The sequence below is a fragment of the Cricetulus griseus genome (genome assembly GCF_003668045.3).
Source record: "Cricetulus griseus strain 17A/GY chromosome 1 unlocalized genomic scaffold, alternate assembly CriGri-PICRH-1.0 chr1_0, whole genome shotgun sequence".
NCBI classification, from domain to species: Eukaryota; Metazoa; Chordata; class Mammalia; order Rodentia; family Cricetidae; genus Cricetulus; species Cricetulus griseus.
In genome coordinates this window covers 28,103,284-28,124,469 of record NW_023276806.1, presented here as the reverse complement: position 1 = coordinate 28,124,469, position 21,186 = coordinate 28,103,284, and the positions used below count along the sequence as shown (strand labels likewise).

The 21,186-nt window shown below is 43.9% G+C and overlaps 1 protein-coding gene across 2 annotated transcripts; it reads left to right on the top strand.

The window, feature by feature from the left end:
• The first annotated feature begins 1,070 nt into the window (after positions 1 to 1,070).
• LOC103161649 lies at positions 1,071 to 20,009 on the top strand. Of its 2 annotated transcripts, XM_027395716.2 has the most exons (7): positions 1,071 to 1,191; positions 1,295 to 1,376; positions 5,644 to 5,756; positions 13,764 to 13,828; positions 14,541 to 14,667; positions 14,737 to 14,852; positions 18,976 to 20,009. In XM_027395716.2, exons 3-7 carry the CDS (start codon positions 5,728 to 5,730, stop codon positions 19,002 to 19,004), a joined length of 366 nt encoding a protein of 121 aa, XP_027251517.1. In that variant the 5' UTR covers positions 1,071 to 1,191; positions 1,295 to 1,376; positions 5,644 to 5,727; the 3' UTR covers positions 19,005 to 20,009. The 2 variants fall into 2 exon arrangements, with proteins under 2 accessions (XP_027251517.1, XP_027251516.1); XM_027395715.2 differs by lacking the exon at positions 18,976 to 20,009 and having other exon boundaries at positions 14,737 to 15,190.
• The last annotated feature ends 1,177 nt before the right edge of the window (positions 20,010 to 21,186 follow it).

Here is a 21,186-nt window from a genome sequence, read left to right as displayed (position 1 = left end):
TTGCTGAAGGTGCTGAGTGGATTCATCCTACCTCCTTTTCCTTGCCCTGCAAGTAATGAAACCAATTGCAGCAATTCAATTAGAAGGAGGAGGAGGAGGAGGAGGAGGAGGAGGAGGAGGAGGAGGAGGAGAACAACAAGGGGTTAATGCTTTTCCTAATTTCTCCAACTTAACTGCATATTTATTATGATCATGCAAAAATTGTTAAAACCATTGACTTTGCTACCCTGTGGCCTCTGCCCAGTCGCAGTAACTATAATCATTTGTAAATAAATTCCTGTCAAGTTAGTTGACTAGAAAAGCAAATTAATAAATCCACTGGACCAGAGAGCAACAGATCAATAACATCACCACCCCAATTACATGACAAAGTCAAAAATCAAAGCGTTCAGTTACCCTCCTGAGCTTGGGAGGTACTGGAGAATTTTCATCTGAGATTTATCAAAGGTTCCTGAGAGACAAAGAATAGTTCAAATGAAACTTGATTGATTTTGTGTTTCTGCCAGAGATTTCTACAGGTCACAGCCTGTCAGGTATTAAAAAAAAATCATATTTCTACCGGAGCTTCCTTTCATGGTGCAGAAGTGAAAAGGCCCCACTCAGGGGGCTGGACTGATAAATGCTGGTCATGTGTCTGTTTAAACAGATGCAAATGAAAATGCCAAAAGGCTCAAGTTCAAAGGAAGGATTCAGCACCTGAGACATGTCCCTTTATGGAATTCCACTTCTTCGGGAAAGCACTTGGTTAGAAATGTTTCTTCACACAGGCTGGCCAGGCAGACAGCTCTGTGCAGTTCTCTCGTTGTCCATTGGGGTACTGGCCTTTCTTTTTGGCCGATGGAGAGAGAAGGGCTGCTCTTCTGTCAGGTTCTGTGTCACCTGGAGTGTTGACACCTTTTCCTGGTGTCATTTCTCACAAAGCAATCAGATTTTTTTTTTTTAATATTTTATCTTTGGTGCTTTTCGGGATGTGTGGAAGGAGTGGGGTGGGATAGCCCTGCAGGAAACCATTTAAAGAATGTAGATAATACCAATCTGTGTTGACTCATCCTGTGGGAGAGTAATGTGCAGCCGAGCATCCTAGTAAGTTATTTATCATGCCCTGAGGCTTGATGGAATACAGCTTCCTTGATGAAGAGATAAAAAGGAACGACATAAAAGCAAGGTTTAAAAAGAAAAGACTCATTAAAAGTGAATCTACCTTTTGGCTTTAACCTCTTGGAGTTTTAAAAATTATTATTTATAGGTATTACTGAAATTTTTCATCACAAAATTTTACTTTGTATCTTTCCAGATACAAAATCCGACTAGGGAGAGAATGGAGTTGGAAAGAAATGGAAGTGCAGAGTGATGGAAAAAACGAGAAGGATTTGGAGGTAAGAAGGGGGAGGGGAGGAGAGAGGGAGGAGAGAGGAGGAGGCAGACAGAGAGTTCTGGAGGAATTGACTCCCCTAGGAGAAAATCCTGGGAAATGCAGTTAAAGAGACCACTTCCCCAGAAAACAGATATAACCTGTTCTGGAAAAGCAGTTGCTTCCCTCTGTTGAAGTCAGTAGCGGGAGGAGTTTGGCCCCATTGGCCAGGGAAGACTCCCCTCCCTCTCCCCGCCACCCCCACCCCACCTCACAGGGGTTTCTCGGTATTGTTTTTTGGACGCTGTCTTGGAACTCACTCTGTAGATCAGGCTGGCCTTGAACACACAGAGATCCACCTGCCTCTGCCTCCCAAGTTCTGGGATTCAGAGAAGACCTTAAAAGGTCACAGAGAACTGAACTAGCTCCCAGGAACAATGGGGTCTAAACCAGAACTCTAACCTTAAAGTGAAGGCATGAGGTTGTTGAGGGGTATCCACCAGACAAGACTGCCAATAGAAAGTCTTTATTAGCCAGCCAGGGACTACACTGGGTGCTCAGGATCCCAGTGTAGCACCGAGCCCTTTTCAGGGTGAGATTTTAAGCACAAAAACCATGTTCTGGGCTGACATACTTCAGTTACAAGAACAGTTAGCCAGAAGCAGAACTATAGAAGCCACATATCAAGGTTAGAACATTCACAGCTTTTCCCAGAACTATGAGCTTTGATAGCTTAGATTTTTGTTTTCAGTTTTGGCAGATGGTGCTGTCTGCATACCGAGTTTTAATGCTTGAGTGGCACTTGCATCATGGAGTCAGTTGTGCTAAGGTCTGGGGCTTTGTTACAAGGTAAAGGTTCCTCAGGTGCTTTGCTGTTCTAGAAGGCTGTCTCTTAGGGTCAGTTAGGGAACCAAGAAAGAGTGAGGAGGAGGGGAGGGGATATTTTATTACAGGATGAAATTTAGTTCAAATCCAGGCTTTTGCCCTCTGTTCCCATTGTTCTCTTAGACAGCTCTTTGCTAGTAAACAACCTGTAGAAAGTGTGGCAACCTGTAGAAAGTGTGTTCAGGGCAACATTAGTCCTTTTCTAAAGAAAGCAATATGATAAATCAGACTTTTATCTTGTTTTAAAAACTTATTTATTTTATGTTACATGTATGAGTGTTCATCCTACATTATGTAGGATCACACGAGTGCCTGGTACCTGCAGAGGCCAGAAGAGGGTGTTGAGGGTGGCAGATCTCCTGGGTATAAACTGCCATGTAGGTTCTGGGAACCAGTTATGGACCTTCATAAATAGCAGTAAAAAATTCTTAATTACAAAACCATCTCTCTAGATCCAAATCAAGGCTTTTACAGCCACCATTTAACTGTTTGAAAGGACTGATACATGAACTATGTAAGTAACAACACGAATTTTTTTTCATAAGAAGGAAAGAAGAAAGGCAGGAAGGAAGGCAGGAAGGAAGGAAGGAAGGAAGGAAGGGAGGGAGGGAGGGAGGGGGGAAGGAAGGAAGGAAGGAAAAAAGAAAGGCAGGAAGGGAGGAAGGAAGGAAGGAAAGAAGAAAAGAAAACCTGGTTGGATGGCAGGTGGCTCAGATAATCCCAACAAGTGGAAGGTCAAGGCAGGAGGATTGCCGTGAGTTCTAGGCTAGTCTGAGGACTGTGAAACTCTGTCTCAAACAAACAAAAAGATGAACAAGAAAGGAGTCTTTATTACAGATAAGATTAAACTCCTGCTTTGCCCTTTTCTTACTGCAATTGTTCCAGCCTCTCTGGTGATACTTTGTATCTATCAGCTGACCATAGCAAGCTTTCTTACTTTTTAGGGATGGAATCCAAGGCCTTGTGCAGGATACTCAAACTCTTTACAGCTGAGCTAAACCCCCAGCCAAGCCCACTGCTTTCTTTACAGTCCCTCAGGTAGAACGGTATAATATTGCTTTCCTGTGCTGTTAACACCAGCACTGACAGTCTTTTTAAAATTGCTGCGACTTTAAGGCTATGTGTGAATACATTCCTATTCCTCTGAGCCACATGTAACATCCTGAGGCAAATAGGTCACAGTGTCCATAGTCATTGTCCTATGATTTATCATTAGGTTGCTTGTTTCATGATATTGTAAACACGAACTCCATCCTCATATAGGCCTCCACCTGCACCTATGGAACTATTCCTTTCTCTAAGAGATAATTCCTTCTAGCCTTTGGGTCTCCAGGTTATACAAAAGCCATTTGAATTTAGCTCTAAGCCTAAGAGAATCTCATAAGTTGTCTCAGAGTTGAAGAGCCAGGGAGAATTACTCTGTAATCTTTGCAAAACATCAGTCCTTTTCCCAGCTCCATAGACTGACCATGACTTCTCTGTTATACATGACATCCAGAAAATCATTACTGTATTTAAATAATCCTTCTCTGTTTTGTAGTTTGTATGCTAGATAGACACTTCAGGTATAAAATGGAATCATTTTGTATTAGAATTTTTGCATTACTTGTGTATGTGAAAGCTTATGTAAACCAAGACTTCTAGACTAACACACAGAATACTCCATAAGAATATTGTCTCACTTCTTACTGACTGGGTGCTTAATTCATAAGATGAGAGAGGAGAAAAAAAAGAGAGAGAGAGAGAGAGTAATGTCCAAATTAAGCAGCCAATCAGCTCCCACAGCCACCTCTGATATGCAGTGTCTACACTGGCAGCTTGAGGATCAAGCTGCTTGCAAACATTTGAGCAGCCGTTTTGCATGCCACCAACTAATGAAGCTCTTTGAGAGCTCAGTTATTAATGGGTCAAAGCCAGAGAGGGGATAAAGAAAGCAAGAGTGGACCGAAGAAGAAACACTTGGAAGGGTAGCCTCTGTTTCCCTAGCCACTTGTGGAAATCCATTTCAGCTCAACTGGGACCAATTGTGAGTCTTGGCCTTGGGCAAAATTCCTATTTGCAGTCAATAAATTAATGGGTGACACCTTGAAAAGGGTTGGCTAACTGAATCAATGTCTGATGTGGCATTCTATCCTCAGGCCAAATTCCCACTGAGCTTCTTAGGTTGGAGTGATTGAAGTGATAGAAGGACCCTTGAACTTTATTTTAACTCTGTTTTGAAAGGCAGTCTTCAGGCAGCATGGAGGCACCGGCCCTCTCACGTTCCTGTCCACCTTCTTAAACAGGCACAGGACCGACGTTAACAGATCTCATTAGGACAGAGCTTGACAATGTATAGAGCTCTTTGTCTGCTTGTGGCAGTTTAATGTTTCCTTTCAAAAGGTTGTCCAGAAAGCCAGAGGTGACTATTGCCTTACAGTAGCTCCTTTGCAAACCTCTGGACAGCAGGAAGCCAAGAAGGGCGCTCTGTTGGTTCAGCTGGGTTTTACAGCTGAAGATAACATGAACCACAAATCTGCAGAGGCTCATGTTTTCTCGGAGGGGGAGGAAAATTCAGGGAGCGAAATAAAGAGAAGTTGAGGTTTAATGTTTCATAACTATGTGCTCTTTTCCAGGTTTTATTCCTGTAATATTCTCTGTGTGTGGCCAGGCCCTTTACAAAACAGAGCTATTGAAAAAAGGAGAGGAAGGAGGAAAGGGGAGGAAGGGTGGAGGGATGGATAAAAAAAATGAGCCTATGGGGTATGGTAGGAGGGAGAGAACCGCTTTCAAGTCCTGACCGTGACCTTAACTGGATGTAGTCAAGGCCTCTGGGGGGACTAAGCTGGCCATTTGATTTTGAAAATAGAATAGGGGACAAGTCCGCACAGGGAATTTATAGCGGAGCCAGAAGAGGGAAGTGACCCACTTAGTATCTCCTCCGGAAAAAGTGGGCTCTTCAGGCATCAGAAAGGTGTTGGCTGGGGAGCCCCCCCTTTCCCTGACAGTGTAGGGTGAGGGGTAGTCACAGATCTGATGGGAAAAGATAGGAGATAGCATTACATATAGAATCTTTGGTATTCTGGAGGGTTAAAGAATAGAAGAAATGTTTCATTTTAATTTGGGGGTGGTCATTAATGTATCCACATGGTCTATGCAACACTGTTCCCACCACAGACTGAGCTTGCTGTTGGAGAGAAGTCTACTTTGTTTTTTGGGTCGTCCAAGCTATTTCCTGCCTTGGAGCAAAACCCAGGGCAGTTACTGAGCCTTGACAATCTTCCTCTGTCTCTGAGTAGCCTGATTTTAATGAAGGGTTACTGCTCTTGTGTGAAAGAGCGCTGCTCTTTGTGAAGGAGCATTGCTCTTTGAAGGACTCAGAAAACACAAATGGCCAAAGATGAGTTCGTCTTACCTCTTTCTTCCAGAGCACACTTTTTTTCTGCCGTGACAGGCCACAGCTGGGGGATCCGAATGGAACTATAGAAGATGACAATCCTCTTGACCTCTGAATGGCCAGATCACACCACAACAGCACATGGTAACGATGACATGCTGTAGCCCTGGAAAGAGGCCATTAAATGGGGCCAGCTATAAGTTCTGAGTTAGGTTAGGGAGGCCCAGGCAGAGTGTGTGCTGGGCAGGGCAGGGCAACAGGGAGGAGAGAACAGCATTGGGTGGAAAGGAGGGTTCTATAATGGCATTTGACAATGCTTCTTCATTGATAAATATTTCTTAGGAGCACAATGCTGGAGCTGAGGAGATCTGGGATATTACAAAATACAGTGGCTTCATTTTACTAGTTGGCTAGCATTCTTCCTTTGCTCTAAGTTGGGCACTTGGCTTAAAATCTTTGGTCTGTTTCTGAATGTAACTTCAATTCAAACGATTATTTTCCTGAGTAAGGATTTCAGAAAATGAGTTAGCACTGAGGTGATCCAAGAAGACTCTTTCTCCCAAGGCTATGCCTCCGGTGAGCCTTTTAGAGCACGGAAATGAAGTAAATGGCAACAGGGATGGGGGCAGCTTCACCAGCATTAGAAGCCAGTGGGGCTGGGAATGCCATAGCCAGTTTGTCCAGCACTCATGAAGGCCTGGCGGTGCACTACTGGAATCACAGTGCTCTGTAGGTGAAGGCGGTAGGACCGGAAGTTCAAGGTTGTTCAGTGTCATAGGGAGTTTGAGACCAGCCTGGGATACACCAGGTGCTATCAACACTGTGCGTCAAAGGACATAAGAGGTTTGAGGTGAGGCTAAATCGCTCTTGAAAGTATGATATAGGAACAGTGGAATTATGAAGTATCCACATCAAATATCTCTGTTCTCATTAGATGTCTGGTTCTGCTTCTTTCCTTACAAATTCGTGTGTGTGAGCTTCCTGGCTGGTGTCTCACAAGTGACCCTCTGAGGCTTCAGCGTCAGAGGGTCCTCCTTACAACCTAGGGCTACACACAGAGAGACTACAGGGGAAGAAGATGCAGTTGCTTCCTTTATAACAACTGGGGGAAGAAAAGATAGGGAGAAAAGTGATGGGGTATGGTTTTGAAAATGTAAATTCACCTGAAAAAAAGATGGTGTGCTTTTGTTTATTTTGAAATGTATTTTTATAAAGTCTGAGAGTATTCATACATACGGTGTGTTTCGCTCGGACTCAACTCTCCTCCTCTCCCTAACTTCTCCCAGATCTACTTCGTACTCTCCTTTCCCTATTTCTGGTCTCTTCCTCATTTTTCATCTTTGGAGAGAGGCTCTCTCTGTAGACCAGGCTATCCTAGAACTCACAGAGATCCACCTGCCTCTGCCTCCCGAGTGCTGAGATTAGAGATTAAAGGCATGTGCGGCTGTCTTTTTATTTTCTTAAAAAATACAAAACCCCAAAGAGTTCAGTTTGTACTGCCTATATAAGGCATAGGACCACCTGCCTGTTGATAGTTGACCTACCAAGGGCCACACTTAATGAAATCTGGTTCTCCCTCTCCTTGCAGCCACCTACTATGCATAGCTCCTCAGCTAAGGGCAGGGACTGTGAGCCCCTCCATGCTCCATGCTAGAATGTTGACTGGCTGGTTGGAAATTGTGCAGTCACAACTATTCTGAGTGCAGCAGTCCTGTTATGCCTGGAAAACTCAAATCATCAAACCCAAGTCAGGTTGTGGCTACACCATCAACCTTTCTAAAGTCCCGGGTGGAGCATTTTGTGACACCAGGGCTGGGAAACCCCTTGTCTGAAGACTCACAAGTTCAAATTGGTGTGTTGTTTTCTGAATTGCTATCCCATTAACTCTGAGAGATCACAGTTGTATTCCTGTCATGTGCATCGGGCTAGGAGGAGCACATTCCAGGATCTGACTTTCTGTGTGAAGTATCTTTTTTGTTTTGTTTTGTTTTAGTTTTTTATTTTTATATATTTGAATTACAAACAAGATTGAATTACAGGACATTCCCAGTTCCCTTCTCCCTCCCTTCTTCCTCTACCACCCCCCCAACTAAAATCCTACCTGTCATATGTCCTTTCTTCTAATCTACACCTGACTCAACCTTTCTGCTTCCTCATGACCTCTGCATCCTTCCTTTTCTTCCCTTCTCACTCTCATAGCTTCCTCTCCCCTCTTCCCATGCTCTCAATTTGCTCAGGGGTTGGTGACCCTTTCCCCTTCTTCCGGGGACAAAGTTTGTCTCTTTTAGGGTCTTCCTTGTTTACTAGTTTCTCTGGCAGTGTGGATTGTAGGATGGTAATCCCTTACTCTATGTCTAAAATCCACTTATGAGTGAGTACATATCATGTTTGTCTTTTTGTGATTGGGTTACCTCGCTCAGAGTGGTTTCTTTGAGTTCCATCCACTTTCCTGCAAATTTCAAGATTCCATTGTTTTTTTTCTGCTGAGTAGTACTCCATTGTGTAAATGTACCACATTTTCTCTATCCATTCTTCAGTGGAGGGGCATCTAGGTTGCTTCCAGGTTCTGGCTATTACAAATAATGCTGCTATGAACATCGTTGAACAAATGTCTTTGTTGTATGAATGTGCATCTTTTGGGTATATGCCTAAGAGTGGAATTGCTGGATCTTGTGGTAGACTGATTCCCATTTTCTCGAGGAGTCGCCATTCTGATTTCCAAAGTGGCTGTACAAGTTGGCACTCCCACCAGCAGTGGAGGAGTGTTCCCCTTTCCTGTGTGAAGTATCTTTATGGAATCTGTTTCATGGATCACATCTGATAGCAATTTGAGCAAGCGCAGCACTCCCCGGCTTACAGTGGGGCTACCTTCCACAAAGTTGAAAATGTCATAAGTTAAAAAGGCTTCAATACTCCTAACCCAGCGAGCATGGCAGGGAGTGGCAGATGCTTACCCCAGTGGCCTTAGTCTTCCTCACTGCCACTTCCCAATATCTCAAGACAACATCCTGCTACGTTTCACCAGCCAGGAAATGCTCAACATTCAACATGCAAAGTACAGTATCTACTGTGTTCCTCCGGTAGCCAAAAACTTCCATTTAGTTAGCAGGGGAAAGGAACATCTTTTAAGGAAAGAAAAAATTTTTATGAGCATCAAGGCGAAGAATATAAGCTCTTTTCTTATCTTTTAGAAGATGGTCCAGAATCTTTTTCTTTAAGTGTATGTGAGCGGGTATTTTTCTGGCATGTGTGTCTGTGTGCTACATGCATGCCTAGTGCTCTCAGAAGTCAAAAAAAGAGCATGGAATCCCCTGGAACTAGAGGTATAATGGGTGCTGGGGATTGAACCAGGATCTCTGAAGAGCAGTCAGTCCTTTGAGCCACTGAGCCATCTCTTCAGCCTGGTTTTTCAAATGTGTTTATTTCTTGTAATTAACACAAAAAAGATACGTATTTGAAGTGTACAAAACAAGGCCAAATCTCCTAATCCTTCTAATCCTCTCAAAGAATTCCACTCCCTTGTGGCTAAACATTCAAATCTATGAGGCAACGGGGGCATTTTCATTCAAATCGCCACAAAATCTGAGCAAGATCGTGAGGTATTTACCTTTCTGTGTCCGGCTTCTCTGATTTAATGCTGTCCTTTAGGTTCATCTGATTTGTAAAGGACAGGATGCTCCTTTTCATGACTGACTGAGTTCATCATATAGTTGAGCCAGGCTTACCTTCCATTTATTAATGGATATTTAGGCTAATTTCATATCTTGGCTGTTTCAATAATGCTGAATAAACATTTCTCTGATACTGGCTCTATATCCTTGTGTGTGTGTGTGGAGGGGGGCTGACACCTGCTAAATAGATACTGTACCAATTAGCTACATACCCACCCCCTTTTAAAAATGTTTAATTTTGGACAAGATCTCACTAAGTTGCCTAGGCTATACTTGAACTTGTGACCTTCTTGCTCAACCTCCCAGGAGGCTGGGATTACAGACCCCTACCTGAGTCTTCATCCTTTGCATGTACCCCCAGTGCAGGGATTGCAGATCTAAGCCAAGTTTTGTTTTGTTTTTTTTTTTAAATAAAAAAGTGAGGTGGCTCAGAGTAGTAAAGCCCCCAACCCCCTCAGAAGATTTGAAACTACGTATGCAGTCATCTAAGCTGAGCCACCTTGTCTCTTTGGTTCCTTTTAGGGAATTTTCTTTTGCCTTGTCTCACTGCACTTGGGAGAGAAGTGGCCTTTATGGCAGGCATGAGTGACCCTGCTCCATAGAAAGTTGGGACCTCGGCCACAGACGCAGCACATCATTGTTTGTGTGGTACAAGTTTACAGTGCTGAGCCTGACAAAGGATAATCCTTGCTGGAGAGTTATGAATGAGATCTCATGGGAGGCACATTCCCAAAGAAGCAAGCAATGGTGTCACTTGCCTGCTGGTGTGACTTGCCCAGCTCAGGGCAGGTTCAGTCCAGAATGCTTCCTTCAAGCCCACATTGGGCAATTTACCAATGTGGGTCCCTTTATTGAAAATACCAAAATTGTATTTGTTGAATGTACTTTTGTAAGGTCAAGCATACTAATACCAAAGGTTAAAAAATATTTTTTAAACTTGGATTGTTTTCTTCTGTTTCTAAGATAAAATTTGTTTTCGTGGACCCTGAAAGCATGGCCCAGACTTAGTACTGTGTCAACTGCTTGTTGGCAAGGTCAATCCTGACTGGAGAGGGTTAACGAAGGAGGTATGTAATGGAATAAGTCAGAACTGTAGCAGTAGAAGGATGAGGGTTTCCAGGTGGTGGCACTGGGATGTGCAGAATAGTGGGCTTTATTTTAGTAAGTTAAATGAGATGTTTTCCATGTTGAGAAAACAAAAGTGACATGATATCACATTATAATTTTTAACAATTTTTATTTATTTGTGTGTGTGTGTGTGTGTGTGTGTGTGTGTGTGTGTGTGTATGTGTGTGTGTGTGTGTACATACAGCCAGCCGTAGCACATTTCTGGAGGGCAGAAGGCAACTCGCCAGACTTGGTTCTCTCCATCCACTCTGTGGGACCTAGGGATTGAACTCAGGTCTTCTGGCTTGACAGCAAGAGCCTTTACTAAGTGAGCCATCTCACCAGGCCTACATGTCCCATGTTGAAGAGATAGTCCCTTTGTGGAGAATATTCCACAGGAAGCAAGGAAGACAATCACCAGAACCAGGAAAGAGAGGTGTGCTTACCTGGGAGATGGTAAGAAGTGGTCAGATTCTAAATAGACGTTAAATTTTAGACAGAAAAGGTTTGCTGATAGATTCAGCATTCAATGCTAGGGGTAACTTAGGAATTTCAAAGCCTTTCCTTGAGCAATCAGAGCAGCCCAGTTATGATTTATTGAGATGGGGGAAATGTATGGAAAGCTCATTTAGAGAGAGATGGACATTGAATTTCAGGCATGTTAAGTTTGAGATGTATGCTAGGCGTCAAGGCAAGAAGGATGTCTGGAGCTTGGAAACTGGTCCAGGTTAGAGGCAGAAGTTTAGCGCCAGCTCTTACAGATGGTACTTAAAGCCAGGGAAAAGGCTGCTGCTGCTTTGTAGACCTGGGGGAAACAAGTCTCCTTGGCTAAGGTGCTGTGACTGTTAGAGAGCAGGAACATCGAGTTGGGAGACTCTTGAAGTGACCAGCAGTGGCCCAGAGTGACATGTTCTGGAGGCCAAGTGACAGCACACCCAGATCCACAGAAGACAGCGCTTCCAAACTCTGGCCATCACAGACTGCTGAACAGCCCATGAAATCATGGCACACCCACAGACTTCCTTCCTGAGTGGGGAGGAGCTAAGTACCTGCTACCAAAAACGGAACGGAAAATGAATCTAACTACCATCTACTGCTGGTCCCTCTATCTGATTCATAGAGATGTTTAAACAGCCACATGTGCTTCAGTGAAGTCACACATATCCCTGAAGTAAGTTAACCTATTCTCCCGGGGAAGAGTCCTCTCTATAGACAAAGTGCTGGATCTGGACACATTTGAAGAGCTCAGCTCCCTTGGAGTTGTAGCCCAGTTCTGGATAGTATGGGAATTAGGGGAGAGCATGGCCCCATGGCAGCGATGGGGCAGGAATCCAGCACTGAATCTTGCCATGGGCCCTGACTTGGAGGAGGACACATGGGCCTGAGAGGAAGAAGATTGGAGAAAACAAAAAGCATGGCTCAGGTTTAGGAGATGAGATCACAAAATGCCATCCCAGACAACATGAAACAGTCACCGGCCCAGATGGACTATTAGAGCTCCTCACCATTTTCAGTTTGAAGCTGTACCCCCCCCCCCCAATGCCATGGGGTTCCGGTGGAGTGGGGGGGACCCTCTAGGAGGCAGTTACAAAAGACAGGATTAGTGACCCACCAGTAAGAGCTGTGAGTGATGACATCTCTCTGCTCAATGAGGATCTAGCAAGACAACACCGATCTACAAACCAACAGAATGCTCTGACCTGTCGCCATTTCTGCCAGTGCCTAGCTAGCTTCCTGAATTGTGGGAGTAAAACATAATTATGTTTACTTTAATCCACCAAGTTGCTGAATTATGTTATTTCAGCCAGAGCAGCCATTGACTTTTCATCAAATGAACTTTATACAACAAGCGAAAGTCACTCAAGATTGCCATGACCTTAAGGAACAGCAACAGCAGCTACGGCTGGGATTGCGGGAAGTCTGATGTAAGGAGACTAGAAGAAGCAAGGCTTGAGATCTATGTGATAGCTTTGGAAACAAATGGTAACAAGAAAAAGACATGCTGGAGAAGGGAACAAGCTGCCACAGGGCAGGGGATGCCTGCAGCTTTTGAGCTGTTCAGAAATGAATTTTTGTTTGTTTGCTTGTTTTTGAGACAGGGTTTCTCTATGTTGTCCTGGAACTCTCCCTGTAGACCAGGCTGGCCTCAAACTCCGAGATCTTCTTGCCCCTGTCTCCCAAGTGCTGGGATTCAAGGTGTGATCACCGTATCCAGTGCAGAAATAAATTAATTTTTTAACTGTCAGTTTGGAAGACTGCTTCCTAACACCAGAAATATAAAAGCTATTCTTCTCATATAGAAATCCATTTTTTATTACCCTTTAAGTTAGCATACGAAGTAACAGGTTTCTTTTTTTCTTTTCTTTTCTTTTTTTTTTTTTTTTTAGTTTTTTGAGACAGGGTTTCTCTGTGTAGCTTTGGAGCGTATCCTGGCACTGGCTCTGGAGACCAGCCTGGCCTCGAACTCACAGAGATCCGCCTGCCCCTGCCTCCTGAGTGCTGGGATTAAAGGCGTGCGCCACAGGCGGCTTACAGGTTTCTTTATGGAATGCTTATACATACTTTGTTCTCTTCTACCACTGCTCTCTTTGTCTTCCTGAAAGCCTATGGATGGTCCCCCTCCCCCCCCCCAGTAGCCCCTTTCTGCTCTCATATCCTATGTATTCTATTGTGCTCTTTTTCTCCCCTTTCCTTCTCCATTCTTCCTCTTTCATGATCCTTTTTCTGGGTCCCTCCCCCCTTCTCTCTCTCTCTCTCTGTCTCTCTCTCTCTCTCTCTGACACACACACACACACACACACACACACACACACACACACACACACTTGAACACAATAACGCATGCACACTTAAATGGAGGTCTTGCACATGAGAGAAAACACACACCATTTGCCTTTCTGGGTCTGGCTTATTTCACTCAGCATAATGATGTCAAGTTTCGCTCATTTTCCTGCAAATGGCATGGTTTCATTTTTCTTATAAAAGAATAAAATTCCAATGTGTATATATGCCATCTTTTCTTTACCTAGTCTGTCACTATGGAAATAAGTATGGAGGTTTCTCAAGAAACCTAACAACAGAACTGCCACATGACTCCTGGGTATACATCCAAAATCCTACCATAGACATACTTGTTACATCTGTGTTTATGGCTGCGTTGTTCACAATTGCTAAGAAATGGAAACAGCCTTGTATCAATCAATAGAAATAATATTTTCATTGTGTACTGAAAGTCAATAAGAAGGTTTCCTTGTAGGAAGAGATCCGGACACCTGTACGGATGACCGTGCCTGGGTGGGCGTGGTCACAGGTACACAAACGATAGGATAAAGGGCGAGGCGGAGCCAGTCTCTCTCTCGCTCTCTCTCTTCAGCCAGCTTTGGGAAGCATCTGAGACCAGCCTTCTCGGAGTGCCAAATCTGGTTACTGATTCCTCATGTGAGTATATATTTCCCAATAAATTACCAGTTAATAACCTATCTCGGGTTCCATTCTTGTTCCTCTTTGTCTCCTGGTATGAAGGTGGGTTGGGAAATGGCTACTTTAACAAGGAGCACAATGAGAATAAATGTGTAAAATGATAAAGCGGGAACTTTGGGAGTCTAGTGGAAAGTTGGGGGCTCAGGAGATGTGCGTGAGGAGACAGTTGGCGGTACAGCTGCAGCGACTGCTTTGTGGTTACAAAGTGCCTGGTGGGCCCAAGATGAAAGCCTGGAGATTTATACTGCAGGTGAGTCAACTTGTACTTCAGAGTGACACAGGGCATGGTACAAGACAAGCGGTGGGAGACACAACGCTTATTTCAAGCGTTTTTGTTTGGATTTGCTTTCATCTGTTTTTTTCATTTTTGAGACAGTCTCGCTACAAAGCTCCAGCTGGCCAGGCGACTCTGTAAACCAGGCTGGTTTCCCACTTGCTGCACTCCTCCTGCCTCCTGGTGCTGGGATGGCAGCTGAGCCACTATGCTGGGGTTTGTAGTTTTCTGGATTCTTGTGACTTTGCAGGAATCCTGTACCATAATAGACCTGCATTCCATATAATAGAGAATGCGGGTTTTTCTGTTTGTTTGTTTGTTTTTGTTTTTTTTCCCTAAATCTCCAAGACAAGTAGATGGCCAGGGAAGACATCTCACCTTCATTCTACATTTCAGTCATCTACAACACCATCACAGTTTGGAAGGCACGCCTTCTATCAGGAGAAACACACTGGACAAATAATCCTAAGAGGAGATTCAGGAAAAGGATCCCCACTCACTGCCTATGGAGGAGAGTTCAGAGGTAAAAAGGGTGGGGTGACTCGAGCATGGAGAGGAGTCTGTCTCTTAAGTCTCTTTTCCCTCCTTCCAGACCTGACTTTGATGTACCAATCCACTCTCAGAGGCTCTCTTTCGGTCTTGCTTGCGTCCTGCTGAGGAGTGAAGCACAAGACTCCCGAAGCAACCTGTATGCCCCAGATCATCAGGGTAGGCTGAAGAGTGGTCTAGTCAGAATACATCTCAGAATTTATGCTAAGAACGTGGGGGAGGGGATGGGAAGGTACTCTTCTACTCAAGTAGAAGCTGTAGAGAGGAAGCCCCAGAAGCGGCTACAGCCTTCTCATTACTTGGACTTTAAAACAGGAGAGGGAAACAAACAAACAAAAACAAACAGAAAGAAATTTGAGCGGTGGCTGGGTTTGGATACTTCCATTACAGGAGCAGATACATACTTGTCTAAACCAGTTTCATTTGTATCCTTTGTCACTTACAACCAATAGAATCCTCATAAAAACGGAGGAGAAGAAACCTGCTCTGTTTCTAAAGGTTACATCCACTGATGATGGCTTATGGGCCAGGTTCCAAGAAAAACAATCTGTTTGGAAGAACCCTGTATTTTTCAGACTTCACTCTTTCTTGTCTAAAAGTAATTGAAGTCTTCATTGACCGAAACCCATGCAGAAAGAAAAGGGCTAAGCATTTAAAATTAGACAAGGGGAGGTGCCTTTTGAAGCCTATGCCGGGACTCCTTTAAATGTGCACGCAAGCGCGCACACACAGTCACTCACACACTTACACTCGCACACACTCATACACACACATACACTCATACACTCACACACACTCACACACTGACACACATACACTCACTCATACACATACACACACATGCACTCATACACACACACACACACACACACACACACACACACACACACACACACACACGGAGGTTCCATTCATGGACTGTCTTGTTCGCGATAAAACAGTGATTTTCTACAAAGCTCCATGAGAACAATATCATATACATGTGATTAGTTCTTTGAAGCAACACCTACCTCTGAAGCAATTGCTCAAAAGAAATCCACATTTATGCATCAAAACCACATGTAACTCTGAGCAAAGGAAACATAACCATACATTAAGTTTCCATTTTATAAAGATGTTCTGACATGAATTGACCCTGGTCTAGAGGATTGAGGAGTTACTGGTCTGGCACTTTCATTGCCTTAGCTGGCTCCACCTGCTGCCAGCTCACTACCTCTGTGTCCTCTCAGTCACTCAGCCCCAGTCACCACTGGTCATAGCCATGATTTGGTGCCCGCATGGAAACCCATTGACCCAGTAAACAATTATCAGGTATTTACCCAGCTAGCCCAATATCAGAAGTGTGCTTTTCAGTGACACACCAGACTTCAGTTGATCCACTGTGGGACAACCACCCCCTCAAGTTCAATAATGTTCTCCTCTCGCAGTGGGTGTTCCAAATACAGGCCACAGTGTGGCCAACAGTTATAAACCTACAAAGAAACAGACCTCGTTTTTTAGAGTTCTGTGGGATAGTTTGATGAGATTTCCTTCAATAAATGCTCCCAAAGCAGACATTGCCTGTAGGACATTAAAAGATGCATGGTTGGAATGATAAATTTGATAGCCACACAACAGATGGAATTGAGCAGAAATTGCTGCTGGAAGAGCCCAGCTAAGACCTAGAGAGAGTCAGGAACTCATACAGATGTGTGAGATCCATGGGGAAGCCTTCACATTAACTGAGTTCCTATTCTGAGCTAAGTATCTTGTCCATTTTTGCTGTGTAATAAATGTATGTGTGAATGAATGAATGAATGAATGAGCTTATATTTCCAATCATTACTTTGCTCCCATGCCTTTTTCCTATAATAAACCTTAGCTTGCATGAACCCCAATGTCTCTTCTACAGATAAGGCCTCTCTATCATGTTGTCAAGTCTACTATACTACTCGATTGTGTTATCTCACTGGAGGGTTAGAATCATGCTGCAAATGTTCCCCAGTGCCCTTAATACATTTAGTGAACGGCCAACACAAATTAAAACTTATTAAGAATTCATATCTCTCTTTTGAATATGAGGAAAGCAAGCCACACAAAAGTTAAGTGATTTGTGCAATTAATAAATTGTATTGTGGGAGATACTAGAGAATCTACCTCCAAAGTGTGTGACTACCTCCAAAGCATTTATTCAGAGACATGTTCCAAGGGTTAATTTTTAAGTCTCAAAGTCATTTTAGTGATTTTCTGGTCACACAATTTCAATACTTCTCAGGGTATCTTGAACAGAACAAGTCTAGAATAAACACCTACATCTCTGAGTGTGCTCACTCCTTTGTACTAAGGGCTCCCTGTATGTAAGTCTCTGTTGGTAGCTCCATGTTGCAGAGTTGTCCACAGGAAGGCCCCATAAAACATGCCTTGAATAGCTGGCAAAGGGAAGAGCAAAACTGTTATGATAAAGTTCAAGGGGACCTTGGCAGATTCCATGGCAGGCAAGGGTGACTGAGGTGGCAGGACAAACATGCCAAGCAGACAGACCTTAAGTGAGAAGGTTTATTAGAAAGGGAAAGGGTGGGGGAGAAGAAAGAGAAAAGAGGCAAAGAGACACAGAAACACAGAGAGAGGGCAGAAGAGAAGAGGGAGATGGGAAAAGTCTTATCTGCCCCAGGAGATGGCAGGAAAGAGAGCAGGGAAAGAGAGGAGTGGAGAAAAGAGCGTAAGTGGGCAGATATCTTTCTTTTAAAGGGGTCTTTTGCAACAGTGTGCGGACTATGCAACCATAGAACCCTGGGATGACAAGGGTAATGCCTGAGTGCATTCTGCCAGGTGACAGGGACAGGACAGCATAATGCCTGAATCCTCGCAAAAGCATCTATCATAAAATGGAAAACAAAAGCCCCAAACTCACTCTCCCCAATTGAGAACATAAAAAGTTGTGATAATAGTTGTCTTAGTTAGGGTTTCTATAGCTGTGAAAGGACGCCATGAGCATGGCAACTGTAATGAAGCATTTAATTGGGGCTGGCTTATAATTTCAGAGGTTTAGTCCATTATCATCATGACAGGAAGCATGGCAGCATTCAGGCAGACCTGGTGCTGGTGAAGTTGCTGAGAGTTCTACATCCAATCAGCAGGCAGCGGGAAGAGACTGCCACACTGGATCTGGTTTGAGCATCTGAGTCCTCAAAGTCCACCTCCCAGTGACACAGTTCCTTCAAAAATGCCACACCTCTCCAACAAGGCCACAGCTCCTTATAGTGCCACTCCCTATGAGACTATGTGAGCCATTTTTCTTTCAAACCACGATACTAGTTCACTTTTACCGAAATCTTCAAATGTCAGAATTATGCTCATCCTCCTCTAAGCCTGAGAGAAACCTATGTAGCAGACATAATATTCTTACGGTGTGGATACAGAGAACCTTGGGGTGACTAATAGTTTCCCCAAAGCCACATATTAACCAAGTGACAAAACTCAGATAAAAATGAGGATCTCTCTAAACAAGCCTGTCTCAGAGGCAGAGCCTAACAGTGGCTGCTGCAGCACAGTCTGAGCCTCTAGAAGAGACTTGGAGTAGGATGCTGGGGAGGCGGCTCTGCGATTAAGAGCACTGGCTGCTTTTGCTTCCCAGCACCTACATGGTGGCTTACAACTGTGACTCCAGCTCCAGGGTATCCAACATCCTCATCTGGCCACCTTACATACCAAGCATGCACGTACCTGCATACAGGCAAAACAATAATATATAAACATGAGAACAAAGACAGAATAATTTAAAGTTATTAAAAAATTTAAAACATTCCTAAAAAACCTTTCGTGTCAGGCGTTGGTGGCACACTCCTTTAGTCCCAGCACTCGGGAGGCAGAGGCAGGTGAGCCTGGTCTACAAGAGCTAGTTCCAGGACAGCCTCCAAAGCCACAGAGAAACCCTGTCTTGAAAAAACAAAAACAAAACAAAACAAAACAAAAACCTTTTGCTTTGGAACCCTTGGAATTTGACCATCTCCACATACATTAGATGGGATTTTAATATTATTCACCTCAAATACTTTTTTTCTTTCATGTTTTCCAGAGATTGGCGGCATAATCACATAATTATCTAAACCTTGGGTTTTGAGGCAGTGAGACTGGTTTAAAATGAAGACGTCTCTTTTAATGAAGCACATGAGATGTTTGGTAGTCATATGTGTGCAGGCTCATGACTTCCATCAGGTGTTGGTCATGTGTGTGCAGTCTCATGGCTTCAGGCCTCTGCATCACAGGGATTTCTAACATTTCATTTGTTTTGTGTTTGTTTTAGTGCTGCCACCAATACTTGAAGAAAAGTAATTCATAAGAGAGGCAAACCAACACAAACCAATGAACATTATGGTAAATGTGCTGTCATGTTTAGCTTCTCTGTGGCCCTGGAGCAACTCCGTGTCTTGGTCATTACTTAACTGTGGTGCCAGGAGGTTGTCATCAAGGTCACCCAGTTACATGTCCCAAATTCTGAACTTCCACTTTTTGCTGAGTACAACAAAACCACCTTCTGTAACATGAATAATAAAAACCCAGTGACAAATATTGGCGTTCAAGCTGAAGATCAGAAAAGCAAAGCAGCCAAGCTGCCAGCTCTTACCTCTACTTCAGACTGAAATGGTGATCCTGGCCCCAGGAATCCTGGGTGCAATGCAGACTGCACTGCTCCCAAGTCTCAGACTGCAATCCCTGGGCTCCTGTCTCCTCCCACCTTGTATTCCTTTCTCTCCAGCCATATCCTCCTATCTCCACCTCCCTAGCGCTGGAATTAAAGGCACTCCCCAAGTGCTGAGATTACCATTGTGTGAGCAGTTTCTCTTTCAGACTGATCTATTTCGTGAAGGTCAGTGTGGCCTGGAACAGAGATCCATCTGCATCTGTCTCCTGAGTCCTGGGATTAAAAGTGTGTACCACGACCGCCTGGCCTCCATAGCTAGCTAGTGTGGCTGCTGGGATTAAAAGTGTGTATAACTGCTGCCTGCTTCTATGGCTGTGGCTGGCTTTGCATCTTGATCTCCAGGGCTCTTGAGTGATGTGCACACCAGACTCCATAGGATGGAATCTGACCCTGGGAAGTAGGGTCACTGTCATGACCGTTCTGTGTTAACTGTGTGCTTGACCAGGATCTAGGCTGTAAGCAGCCACATAGAACTAGTGTTGACTCCCAGGAGCTTCTTGCCATCCTAGAACTGGATTAGAATGTTCTGGATAATAAAGAGTTAGCTCTCTTCTCAGCTCTGACCACCTGCCAGTATCTGGCTAAATAAAAAGACTGTCCAGTTTGTATTTATCTGTTTTTGGTTTCAAAAGGGTAGCTGCTTGTATATCATAGTCATGAAGTGAAAGTGTCAGCAATGTTGGAAGAGTTTGTCCCATGGTACCCGTCTGGGTTCTTGTACTTGTAGAAGGGAGTCTTCATTGTGCCTTCTCTAAACCTCTATCTTTATTCACACCCCGTAACCAAACCAAAGGTGATTTGTGTTAACTAAGATTCGTTTTCAGTTTTCTGAAAGCTCAGGATAAAGTGAAACATGGCAAAGTGATGTAGTGAATCCCATCTGTTAACACACTCTCTCTCTCTCTCTCTCTCTCTCTCTCTCTCTCTCTCTCACACACACACACACACACACAAACACACAGAGAAATATTAAAATGAATATGTGCATAAACGAGTCACAGATTGTCCCATTCTTTTCCTGAGTTGAGTCCCATGCTCATCAACTACACATTTGAAAGAAGAGTAACGCGAGGAAATGCGGTGTAGCACGCTGCTGTAAGAAGGAAGAAGTCCTCCGAATGAATGGAAGGAAGAAAAGCTATGAGAAAAGAAACAAGAGTGTAAGGAGGGCAGGATCGTTGTTTGGTGGCTGCCAATAGATCCATGAGACAGAACTGATCCCGAGGGCTTTGTATAGGAGATGGAGAGATGGAGTCCATACTTAACTCCAGTCGTGGGTTAGAGTTTCTTCAGTATATTTTTTGAAATGTTACAGGGCTTAAATTTTTCTTTAAAATGTTTATTTACTTAGTGTGTGTGTATGTGTGTGTGTGTGTGTGTGTGTGTGTGTGTGTGTGTGTTCAAGTGTGTGACTGCAGGTGCCCACAGTGGCCAGAAGAAGGTGGTGAATCCTCTGGAGCTGTAGATACAAGGGGCTCTAAGCTGCCTGGTGTGGGTGCTGGGAACTGAACTCCCGTCCTCTGCAAGAGCAGCAACTGTCTTAACTGCTGAGCTATTTCTCCAGTTCCTGGGGTTTTAATTTTCTATTATCAAAAAGATATGAATATGCTAATGTATTTGAAAGACTTTAAAGAGCCATAATAGATTAGCAAGAATTCTTTAAAAACACTTTATTGCCTCTGTGTGTGTGTGGGGGGGGGCGGTCAGAGAACAACTTGTGGACAGCTCAGTTCTCTTATTCCATCATGTGGATCCTAGAAACTCAATTCCAGTTGTCTGGCTTGGTGCCAAGCATCTTTACCCACTGAGCTA

Bases quoted from the DNA above. Each gene is read 5' to 3' on its own strand.
- LOC103161649 (XM_027395715.2), top strand. From the start codon at position 5,728: ATGGCCAGATCACACCACAACAGCACATG. The intron at 5,757-13,763 runs GTAACGATGACA...CTCTCTCTTCAG, and splicing joins TCACACCACAACAGCACATG to CCAGCTTTGGGAAGCATCTG. The intron at 14,668-14,736 runs GTAAAAAGGGTG...CCCTCCTTCCAG, and splicing joins CTATGGAGGAGAGTTCAGAG to ACCTGACTTTGATGTACCAA.